This window comes from Garra rufa, unplaced genomic scaffold, assembly GCF_049309525.1.
Source record: "Garra rufa unplaced genomic scaffold, GarRuf1.0 hap1_unplaced_002, whole genome shotgun sequence".
NCBI classification, from domain to species: domain Eukaryota; kingdom Metazoa; phylum Chordata; class Actinopteri; order Cypriniformes; family Cyprinidae; genus Garra; species Garra rufa.
In genome coordinates, this window is record NW_027394277.1 from 12,242,037 (window position 1) to 12,254,390 (window position 12,354).

The following is a 12,354-nucleotide window of genomic DNA, read 5'->3' on the forward strand; positions in this document are numbered from 1 at the left end:
TATTTGCGAGTTTGAAATGCGAGTTTGTCTCATAATTCTGACTTTATTTGTATATACAATTGTGAGAAAAAAAGTCTGAAGATTTTTGAGTTTATATAATGCAATTTTGACTTTATAACTCGCAATTTCGAGTTTATGTCATGCAGAGGTTGCGTTAGACTATTATATTGCCGTCATTTTGACGGACAGGGTCGTAAAAATTGGTTCATAATTCCTTATCACCCATCATTTTAATTTTCACATTTTAATTATAACACATTTTTTTTGCATTTAAATTCCATTTATTTTTGTTCACGTTTTAATTTTTAATATGTTGAAGAAAACAGATAAGACTGCTTAACTTTTCATGTTCAACACCACATCCCGCAGTGACATCGATTTTAATATATTCTCATTTTAATGAGCAATATTGATCAGTAAATCCCAGTCGATCTTTTGGTCTATGCTGTTTTCAGTTGATCACTGACAAGTACATAGTGCGCCTCCCATCCAATAAATCGCAATGAAACAAAGTCTCAAATTTCAAATTCCGTTTCATTAGGAAATTGAAGCAATAAATACCGTTTTGGCGCTCTTTAATGTGGCATGATAGATCGCTTCTTAGTACCACTGCACCTGTGCGTAATCCAACGCATAGCAAAAGGCAAAAGATTAGTAACAGTTTCTTTTTAGTTCTGGAGCAAGTGCTCTGTTGCCACACTGGAGCGCACTCACCACCAACTGGACAGTAGGGGTGGGAATTACAGCTAATAATTACACTAGATCACCCTCTGTATAATCTGTCAACACTGCAAAAAATGTTTTTCTTACTTAGATTTTTTGTTTAGTTTCAAGCCAAAATGTCTAAAAAAATCTTAAATCTAGAAGGATTTTCTAGACAAGTAAACATTTTTGTCTTGTTTTTAGAAAAAAGAAGTTAAAATTAAGTAAGTTTTTGCTTGAACCAAGCAAAATAATCTGCCAATGGGGTAAGAAAAATAATCTTGTTTCAAGCAGACAACTAGATTATTTTGCTTACCCCATTGGCAGATAATTGTTCTTGTTTTAAGTAAAATGTCACTTAATTTTGACTTATTTTTTTCTAAAAACAAGACAATAATTTTTACTTGCCTAGAAAATCCTTCTAGATTTAAGAATTTTTAGACATTTTGGCTTGAAACAAAACAAAAAAAAGATAAGAAAAGCATTTTTTGCAGTGAAAGTGACGGACGGTCTTCAGATTTTTCCGTCATTGCAACAAAAATTCCGTCAATGACAGACAATTTTCAGTTAACGCAACCTCTGATTTCATGCAATTGTGAGAAAAAAAAAAGTCTAAAAAAAGTTTAAATCACGCAATTTTGAAGATAAAGTTAAGTAGAGCTCAAAAAGAGACAACTAATAGATCTTAAAGATTAGTTAAACCAAACTTTTATTTGCAACATCTTCGGGCAGCTCATACAAGACCAAGGCTTCTAATGGCTGCTGCAGGGACACAATGACTTTACCAATAAGGGATTGGCTCTTTCATTTAGAAGGTGGGACTATTCTGCCATATTGCGCAGTGCAGTTTCTCCCATTCATAAGTATAGAAGTGAACCATCTTTGTATTCCTATAGTCTTTGGTTAAACGCAGTCTTTGGAAATGCACTGTGAAAATGACAGCACTGCAACAGATTCTAACAAACACTGAACACATAAAGTACAATAAAGGTTATGAAATATATTCAGTTCTGAATAGAGTTGTGCGCCGATACATGCACCACTACTGAAATCCAATTAATTATCCAATATTGACAGAGATGTTTAAAGTTTGATTATTAATAAAATCACTACTACTGGGTGATGTGGTTACCAATGTATTGATGCTGATATATTTTGCAATCTCTGTTTATTTTTCAATCCATGTGCGATTTATTTAGGCAAATGCTGTCAAAAATCAGTAACTCGGCTCACCTGTGCAGACTCGTATGTGATGGTCTTGGTCTCTGTATGCACAATCGGCATGTCCTTGGTGGTGATTTCGCTGCGCAGGGAGTTGGTGACATCAGAAATAGTGATGGTTTTCGTCTTCACCACTGGAGACTGTGAGAGGAGTCAAGACACAGCCGAGAGTGAGTAGAGAATTGCTTTTCTCACTACATTAACTTCACCTCACACACATCAACAATTGCTAAACACCATCTGGAACCTTTGGCCAAGCCTTTGTACCGCAAGATTGATATTCAGTGCTGACTACCTCAGAAAAAAAAAAAAAATACTAGACAAGAAAAAATGCTTAGCCTGGTAAGACTTTGAGTGGCTGGCAAAAAAACAGGGCTAGAACAGATACAAAATACAGCCATGTCAATGATTTCATATGCACTTAATCACCCTTTCCAATCAAATAATTTTCTTTTACAATAAGTAGATGAGAAAACCAAACTAAAAACATTCATTATGGCACACCGACTGGATATCTTAAACATGAGTGGTATAAAATTGCCACCCAGCTGAGCTAATATTAAATGCAGAAAAAAGTGTTGAAATGAGCTCTGCCCAATTAATAAAACATATTATAATACAAGAACACAGTCCTCAGCTTCTTCTGGATTTGTAGCCTTTAAGAAAAAAATGTAATGCAATTGCTCCACAAAAAATAAGTATATTAACATAAATTACAAGGAAAATAATTGAAAATGATTATTTCTGTCATAAGTGCGTCCCAGTGGAGCAAAATCCATTAGGAAGCTCCACAAACACTCCTCACTCCATTAAAAGTGAAGAGTTTTGATTCCAAAACTACATACTGCACATCCTCTTGACTGAAAGGACCTAAATAAAGCAGTCATCTATCACCCACGACGCTCGGCTCAAATATGCAGATTATGCATTTCAAAACCATCACAAATTAGTTTGGTTTTTAATTTTTTATCTACAGGCACTCGGCCAAAAAAGCTTTTGATTTAGGAACATTTGGCACATTGCAAGTCAACTATTATTTTCATTTAATAATGGCGACGTCAGGTTGACAGATGATGATGGGAACGAACGCAGTGGCAAATTCAAGCCAAATCATGGGCTCACCATGTGGCGCTTTCAAAAGAACAGATCGGTGTGACTCGCATTAGTCTGCAAGTCTCTTTTCACATAGTTATTAGTGCAGTTAAAACTAAAGTCACTCAAAGTACAAATCATTAGGCGAAAAAGACCAAAGACTACCAAAAGAGTCGTTTGCAGAGGAACTGAAGAGCTCAGGAAACTTCATAAGTATCCATTAATTCTATAATAAGATAATGGAGGATAAAAAGGCAAAGGCGGAAAAATCAAACTAGCCTGAGATTATGCACTTTTTTTGGAAAATGTTTTGGGTTATATCCTTCCAGGGAACCACAAAATCACTTGCAAAAGAGATTCAAGAAAGCGATAACATCTGCATAAGCTGTTTTCATACTGAATGGATTACATGCTGTTAGTTAGACTGATGATAAAAGGATTAATTATGAATATTTGAAATTTTAGACACATTTTTCTGCCTTCATCAGTCTGTTGCAGTCTGGAAATAAAGGTAATTTGGCTATAACCAAGAAATCACAAAATATATTGGGTCTCATTCACTAATAATTGTGTAGATTTGTTGTAATTATAGGCACGTTAGTTACTTTTGCATTACATTAATTTTTTGCTACTTTTGTCGCCTGGACTGGGCTTGCTTATTTGTAGAGTTGCAATCGACTAAATTTTGTTTTTGTTTTTTTTTTCATCTTAAGAAGTCGGTGACACTGACTCATCCACAGTAGTGGATGCACCTGTATGGATGTTTCATACGGATTACATAATCTAAGAATATTTGTTTTCCATTTGAATGGGTTCATTTGAAAGTAGACATTTTACTCTCTATACATTTATTTCTCATGTCTGTAAGGCAAGTATACACAGAGTTTCGAAGTTTCGCACTTGCGTTAAGTAGAGCTCAAAAAGAGACAACTAATAGATCTTAATGCTTAGTTGAGCCAAAGTCCATTTCAAGGAAAGTCTGTACACTCGGCGGCCATATTTGCAACACCTACAGGCAGCTAATACAAGACCAATTCCTATCTAAAAGAATGGGGGAATCCTGAAATCTCAAAAACTGCTCTCTGAACTCACAATAAAAAATTACAACAAATCAAATTAGCAACAAAATCTTTAATGAACTAGTTTCGATGGAAACCAGGGCTTCTAACAGTCGCCGCAGTGACGCAATGACTTTACCAATCAGCGATTGGCTCTTTTATTTAGAAGGTGGGATTTTTCCGCCATAATGCGCAGTGCAGTTTATCCTGTATGGATGTTTTGGATTACATAATCTGAGAATATTTGTCTTCCATTTCAATTGGTTCATTTGAAAGTAGACAATTGGTTCATTTGAAAGTAGACAATTTCACTCTCTATAGATATTTTTCATGTCTGTAAGGCAAGTATACAGAGTTTTGAAGTTTCGCGCTCAAGTTCACAGAGACCACGACGGCAGAAAGCGCATCCTGTTTGCTTTTATTATTTTACAAATGTGCAACGTTTTGTTGTTATTCTGAGTGCAATTAACAAAGCAATGAGTCTTTACAGATTCATAAGATGTATTACTCCTATTATTATTAAGTTTGGCTTGTTGCGCACATTTGTAAATTTTGAATTAATTTCAGTACGAACGTTTTTAGTGAATCGTGATTTGTTCGTGAAAACTTACAAATGCAGGTTTCATGCATAAATTTGTGGGTACGCATACTGACTGAGAACCAATTTGTTTATAGTTGACCTTGACAAGATACACTCTTAAAAATAAAGGTTCCAAAAAGGAAAGAACCTTTCAGTAGCAAGTTCTTAAAAGAACATTTTAAAAGAAAATCTAAAGAGCCCTTTTCAACTTGAAGAACCTTTTCTGCATTTGAAAGGTTCCTGGGATGTTCAAGGTTCTTTATGGAACCATCAATGCCAATAAAGAACCTTTATTTTAATTAGTTATTAAAATTAAAATTAGTTTTGCTTAGTTGATGGTTCTATGAAGAACCTTCAACATCCATGGAACTTTCAAATGCAGAAAATGTTCTCTACAGTCAAATTTTTAAAATGCTCTTCAAAATGGTTCCTTTAAGAAATGTTCACTGAAAGTTTCTTTGGGAAACCAAAAATGGACTTTCTATGGCATCACTGCAATAACACCCTTTGGAACCTTTAGTGAATAAAGCTGTATTAGGGGATTTCTGACGTTTGAGCTCAGTGCAACTTGAATCGAACAGACTTTTATATACATGAAACTAGTTAGCTAGGTTTCAGGATGTGAAAATGACTTCACAGAAAAGTTAGTTTTCAATTTTATTGATTGTACCTTAGATTGTCTTTATCGTGGAATGGACCTTAGTCAGAGCAGACATCATATATAACTTGAAGCAAATCAAAATCAGGCTTTGAAGTATATGAAACAAATATCAGATATGTACTGAATACTGAACATAATTTGTAACCGCCCATCATGCAGACCGAATCTGAATATTACGCTGTGTCAAATCCACAATCTGCTACATTTCTCTGGGACTATCCAGCATCACTCCACCAGTGTGATCTAGACATCCCAAAATCTGTGTCAAATTAAACACGGCATCTACTCTGACTAAAGTTCATAAAAGTGCAAAGGTGTACAAGTATTTTTTTAAAGACAAATTAAGCTACTTAAATGCATTTTAAATAAAAAAAACAACAATAAATAAATAAATTGATGTTCATAAAAACACATTCTCTTCCTTATGTCACTATGCAGTCACTCATTGCAGACAGAGGCTGTGATTGTTGTACCATGTAAGACACTTTAAAACTAGCATGACAGTAGTACTGATGTTTTTGATGCATGCTGGAGTCCATTGGAAAGAGAAACAGGATAATGTTAAATTAAAGCCCTGATATGCTGATCCACTAAGGGCTGATACAACAAATACTTCACAAAGACGTTGAAGTAGTTAGAAGAAGTAGTTATGCATCGGCTGGCAATGGAGAAGAGATTTATATTTGCAAGGAGAAGCAAAGTGCAATGTGTGCTGAAAAACTGTCCAGAGAAATCCAGTGGTCACAGGGTGAAGATGTACGCAGCTACTGAATAACATTTAAAAAAAAAAAAAAAACTAAAAAGTACTACATTCGCACACTACATTCGTACTGAAGGAATTACAGTGTTTGCAAGGAAGAAAAAAAATAGTGTTAAAGTTCGAAGTGAGCTTAGGTTTTAGGCTTTGGTTGTGCATAATTGAAAGACCAATCAATAAGTAAACAATCTTTCAAATATTTTAGCAACGTTCACTACCGTTCAAAAGTTTGGGATTGGTAAGATTTTTTTTTTTTAATTCAGTGGAACATTTTTAGATCAGATTTACACTTTATTGCCAAAAGTATTTGGACCCCCCGTTTCAATGAACAGGTCTGAGTACTTTAGTAATTTCCATGAGTATAAATCTAGGGAATTGTGTGCTTCTAATTTTGTAGCAACAGTTTGGACAGGACCCTTTTCTATTCTAACAAGACCATGCCTCTATGTATAAGGCAAGGTTCAAAAAGAAATTACTGATTCATTCAGTGTGGAAGAACCTGACTGGTCTGCATAAAGCAAAGTCTTAATCCCAGCGGAACACCTCCAATGACTTAAATGCAGACCTTGAGCCAAAATCTCTAAATCACTATATGGACAAAAGTATTGGGTCACCGCCTTCTTTAGAACCGAAAAAGGCACTACTGTGGCAACAAAGATGGAAACATAATTCATGTATTTAAAATTTTTATTTCTATCTTTGTTGCAACAGTTTTGGAAGTGTTTAAAATGACTGTACCCATATGTCATTGGTGTTTGGTGATGAGGTTTTGGTTCAAGGTCTGCATTTTAAATCACACCAGAGGTGTTCATCTGGGATTAGGACTTTGCTTTATGAGGATTCAGTCAAGTTCTTCCACATTGAGTTAATTTCTTTCAGAAACATTGTCATGTTAGAATAGAAAAGGGTCCTGTCCAAACTGTTGATATAAAATTAGAAGCACAAAATCCCTAGAATATGCTTAAACATTAAGATTTGTACTCATGGAAATTACTAAAGTAGTCAAACCAGTTCATTAGAAGGGGGTGTCCCAATACTTTTGGCAATACAGTGTACATATTTATTTATTTTTTGCAACATCCCTTAAACCTGAAAAGTTTTAAATGTAGAGTCTGCATGGTAAATGTTGTGCGCTTCATTGCAGAAAATTAAGAAACATAATAAGAAGAACTTGAACTCATCTTGCAAACACTGTTTAAAAAAAGGTTGAAAAATATACTGAAACTGAATGGTTATTTCAAGAAGAGTTAAAAATTAAGAAAATTTAAAAACATTAAGTGAATGTGTTGGCTTCGATAAGTAAATCTTTACATCCTATTAGGATAAACATAGTGTTCTTGCATCCAGGGTTTTTGTGTCACAGTATAAATCACTAAAGAGTTTAAAATGATTAACTGTCAATCCACATCCACTCTGAAATGGTGAAATTATTAAGAATCCAAGAGGAACAAACAGAAAACCGAAAGGACCTCGTCCTCTGTCCCTCCTTATTGTCTCTTAATCCAGATAAGCTCAGTCTGGGAGCAGCTGCTGTCTCTCTGATATCTATTTCCTTTCCTCCACAGTCTCTCAAATGAAGACAAGCCACCACAGCATCAGCGTCAGGACCAGCAGGCTGCTCAACAGGAAGGAGACGTGGGGGCGATGCAGTACCACTGGGTACAGCTGGCAGACTCGGGCCTCTTCCTCTGTGGACATGGCTATGGAGACTTGAAAAGCATGGCCCTGAGCCTCAATGTCTTTTTCTTCATTACAAACATCATCTTCTTCATCCTCCTCCATATGCTGCAGCAGTGGTGGGCCTCTTGGAGCGGGCGCCCACCTGACCCTTACCTGCTGTCGTTTCGATGTGCCTGCTGCATGCTTCCATCTCTGCGCAGGGCAACGGGACACCAAGAGAGACACAGAACAATGAACAGACATGTGGAGTGGGGAGAGACATGGGGAGAGATTGATGAGGGGTAGTGGAGATTTCGGAGTGGGTTTAAAGGGTCCGGGCTCAGGATTTGAGCTTAGTGGACGCCAGAGTGGTTTAAGCAGGCCAGATGGATTGAAGCAAAGGCCTTAAAGGTTTTTATGGCGTTGGTGGACACCAGATTTACATTAAGATTGGCAGCAGATATTTTTTTGGCAGTGCAAATATCCGTCAGTGACAGAAAAACACCATAAAAACCGGCAGGGTTTGGGTAGGACGGGTCACTAAGGCGAAATCCTCAGAGAATGAAATCAGCGGATGTGTCTGTCACAGAACTAGACTAGAGCAGAATTTACTACAGAAAATAATAAATATTTATTGTTAACTAAGTTTGGAAATTGGTTCTATTTTTAAGGTTTTTCATGACATTCATTTCTGTTCAATTCTTAAATGCCAGTTAACAGAGTTTCGTGAATCTGCAGCACCATAGTCAAAGAAATTGTTCTAGTTGAAAGTTTGTGGTCTGAATTAAGTATGCTAAAAGATTGAGTGCTTAAAAATGGCAACATCTCTTACTCTCGCAATGTTGTCACTAATCGCACGCAACAACATACACAACTAGTGTAGTCTGATTTACGGATGAATGACTCTTATGAACTGGTTCTTTTAAAGGGGTCCTATTATGCTCTTTTACAAAGTCTTTTTTTGGGGGGGGGGGGGGTGCACTAGAACATGCTCTACTGCTTGGTGGTTAATAATTTACATTATTACAATAGCTTTCTCCCCAGGCCAGCACAAATGGCTCGATTAGTTCCGGGTTTGATGAAGGTCCGCCTTTCAAAAATAAAATGTGTTGTGATTGGTTAGCAGTCCCACTGCATTGAAATTGGCGAACAGCTTAAAAGACATTTCAGTCCTGCCACGCCCCTTCCCAAAGCAGTAAGTTCTATGTACAACTGCGCAAACTAGATTAAAGTGATTCTTACATTTTAAATATGGAAATATTTCTTACAAAAACACATTGGATGATGAGGCCATGTGAGGCACTTTTTATTATGGATCGACTTGTTTTGGACTGATGGAGAGAAACACTATGGCGTTCTAAAGCTTGGTAGTGCCAGGATTATTTTTAATATGACTTCGATAGCATTCGTCTGAAAGAAGGAAGTCATATACACCTATGATGCATGGAGGGTGAGTAAATAATAGGCTACAGCCTGCGAGATCGCCGATACATGATATTATCATTATTGTGTAAATTTATTTAATTATTTACATGCCCGAAACCAGTTCCAGCATAAGGCTAGTGAAGCTATATACACTGTATGATGAGTAAATCTCTTACCACACACCGCACACGTCTACGGGCAGGTCCGACGCGGCACCCGATCATCGTCACTATATTCAATGCTTGTTTTTACATCAGCCATGGCTCCTTATGTGTTTCGACCCTCTATACCGCACACATCAATGGTGTGGCTCCAGCACGGCTACCGTAGCAGTTCGCGGACACTTTAGTCAATGCTTCATGCGGCTTACTGAAACATCCCTGAAGCGGCTGTCCATGCTACATCGCTAAAGTTAGGCGAATCCCCCGCCTCGTCCCTCCCCACCCGCCAAAGCTTAGACTTTTCATAGGTGGGATTTATTTGAATGATATTCTAATGGACCACGTTGTGACATCATAGCATCCGGAAAACAAACGCTGTAGTCCAAAGGAGACGTTCGTTGTAGTTCTTGAAAAGGGATTTTTTAAAGGGGTCATTGGATGCCCATTTTCCAAGTTGATAGATTCTTTAGGGTCCTAAAGAGAAGTCTATAACATACTTTGGTTAAAATTTCTCAATGGTAGTGTAAACAACGTTCTTTTTACCTTGTTAAAATCAGCCCTTTTTAGAGCAAGCTATTCTGTTGCATGTTCCTTTATATGCTAATGAGCTCTGCTGGCCCCGCCCCTCTCTGCCGTAGGATGACGAGCCGTAATGTTTACTTTAGCCATATTTAGCCGCGTTCAGCTGTGAAACTTTTTAACTAGCACATTATTAACAAAGGCCATTTGCAAAGATGCATAAAAAACCCTTATACTCACTTCTCCTGTGGGTAAAGCTGCATCACGAATGATTTGTACGAACATAGGCGCATGTGTAGATCAGGATCGGTGCTTTCCTTTCAAAAACGAAAGTAACATTAATCCTCGTCTTTAGCGGCTCAGATGTTGGGAGTAAATGACGACTGCTATGCTCATTATTACACCCAACAACACCTTAATCGCTCAATCTGAGACATTCTTGTCTGCACCTGAGTCGACACAATGGCGATCGGAGTCGGACTGTTTCAGCTCGTTGAGGGCGGGTCTAAGGTAAGGCGCTCATGTCAATCAACTATCGTGATTTTAAAGATAAGTGCATAATAAGACCCTTTAATTTATGCTGTATAGTTAAAAAGCACCTTTTTTAACACGTTTATTATAATAAACTGTACTTTCATTCAGATTTTTGTTTAATATATATTTAAGGCCAATTATGGGGAATTTTTCCTTATAATTTGCAAACTAATCAATTATTCGATGGAATCAAAACCAGAATTTTTCCATCTCTAGTGCTAACACTTAAACACAGAGATGTTTGATACGGGACGTGTGCTTTTGAAAACTATGAATAATCATAAAATAAACTGAATAGCTTTGTTCAAAAGTTAAATATTAACTAGAAGTGCACGCTGTCTTGAGAAAAAAGTTTAGTGTGTTCAGGTCTGAGACTGGTACATGATGTAATAGGCCTCAGCAGAGGAGGGCCGTGGGACGAGTGAACGTGCCCCTCTCTGGACGCTTCTAGACACTCCTGCTTGTGGAGAGGAGGAGGATCGAGGTGGACACGGAGCTATGGATGAAAGTGGAGGAGGACAGGACTGCGAACCAGGACAAGACTTTTGCGAGGAGAGATGGAGGACAGTAAACAAAGGGAAGGAAAGGATGGACAACCAGTGAAGGACAGGGACAAGAGGAAAAAAGGGGGAAAAGACAATGAAATGAAGAGGAGTAGCCGTCAGTTTCTTTTTGCTTGCTTTTCCTATTTGCTTTTTTACTACTTTTTCCTTTTAGACCTACTTTGGTTGTCAATGAACTAACAGACTCATGCAGCATCATTATGCAGTGTAATCCAGCCATGCGATTGGCAGATCAAAGCAGAAGAAAGCCGGCGCTAGCCATTCAGAGAGCAGCAGCAGTAGTAAAGGGGAGTGGCTTTGGGAGAGGGCGTGGTCGGGGGGTCTATAGAAGCCGCGGGCAGTGAGTAGGTTCAGAGAGAGAGGAGATCTCCAACTCTGACTGGGCCATGGCCATAGCGTCCAGCGGCCATTTGCATTTCGCCTTGTGTCGTTCTTTATCTACATAAAGAAACGGCAGTCTTTTCAGGTGCGGTTGATTCACAGCCCTGGCAATAATGACCAAATGAGAGTACGTTTACCTCTGATATTCCCCCCGCTACTCTGTGTACGGGTAGGAGAGGAGGCGTCTTCACCTGTGTGCACACATGCCCACACACACACACATACAGACACACACACTGAGAGTTTATAAAATAACTGCTTATTTAGATAACATGCTACGTGTATCAGTGAGCAACCAAGACTTACTTTCTTTTGTGAAACAAAACAGTAGACTTAGTATGACTTTTGAAGATTGCAGAGTGCTTTTTGGCATTGTCGCATCCTTTCTACTGTTTCCCACAGAGACTAACTGCATGGAAAACAGCATCCAGCACAATTCTACTTTGTATTCCATACAAGAAAGAAAACTGAGTTTGATTTTGATTTGTTCTTATGATTCTGAATGCAGAATAAGTATTCAGATCCATGGGTGAAATTCTGGATTTGTCTCATTTACTGTCTGTCGCAATCAAACAGACTTTGACTAGAAAATGAATCATACTGAGACTTTGGTATAACATACTGAGACTGTGTTAATTTTTAGATGTAAACCGCTCTAAAAATTTATATGTGACCCTGGAACACAAAACCAGTCATAAGGATCAATATTTTGTAATTGAGATTTATACATCATCTGAATATATAAGCTTTCCATTGATGTATGGTTTGTTGGAATAGGGCAATATTTGGCAGAGATATAACTATTTGCATATCTGGAATCTGAGGGTGCAAAAAAATTTTAGTAATCAGAAAATCACTTTTAAAGTTGTCTAAATAAAGTTCTTGGCAATGCATACTACTAATCAAAAATGAAGTTATCATATATTTATGGTAGGAAATTTACTAAATATCTTCATGGAACATGATGTTTACCTTATATCCTAATGATTTTTGGCATTAAAGAAAATTCAATTTTGACCCATACAATGTATTTTTGGCTGT

General features: G+C 37.4%; 1 protein-coding gene across 4 annotated transcripts in view; it reads right to left on the reverse strand.

Moving 5' to 3' along the window:
- LOC141305430 (protein 4.1-like) overlaps positions 1–12,354 on the reverse strand; it is a 91,651-nt gene that overhangs the window by 4,608 nt on the left and 74,689 nt on the right. For all 4 annotated transcript variants that reach the window (XM_073832534.1, XM_073832533.1, XM_073832532.1 and 1 more), the window contains one exon: positions 1,936–2,064. In XM_073832534.1, the coding sequence (XP_073688635.1) occupies positions 1,936–2,064 (129 nt within the window). The remainder of the gene's footprint in view (positions 1–1,935; positions 2,065–12,354) is intronic.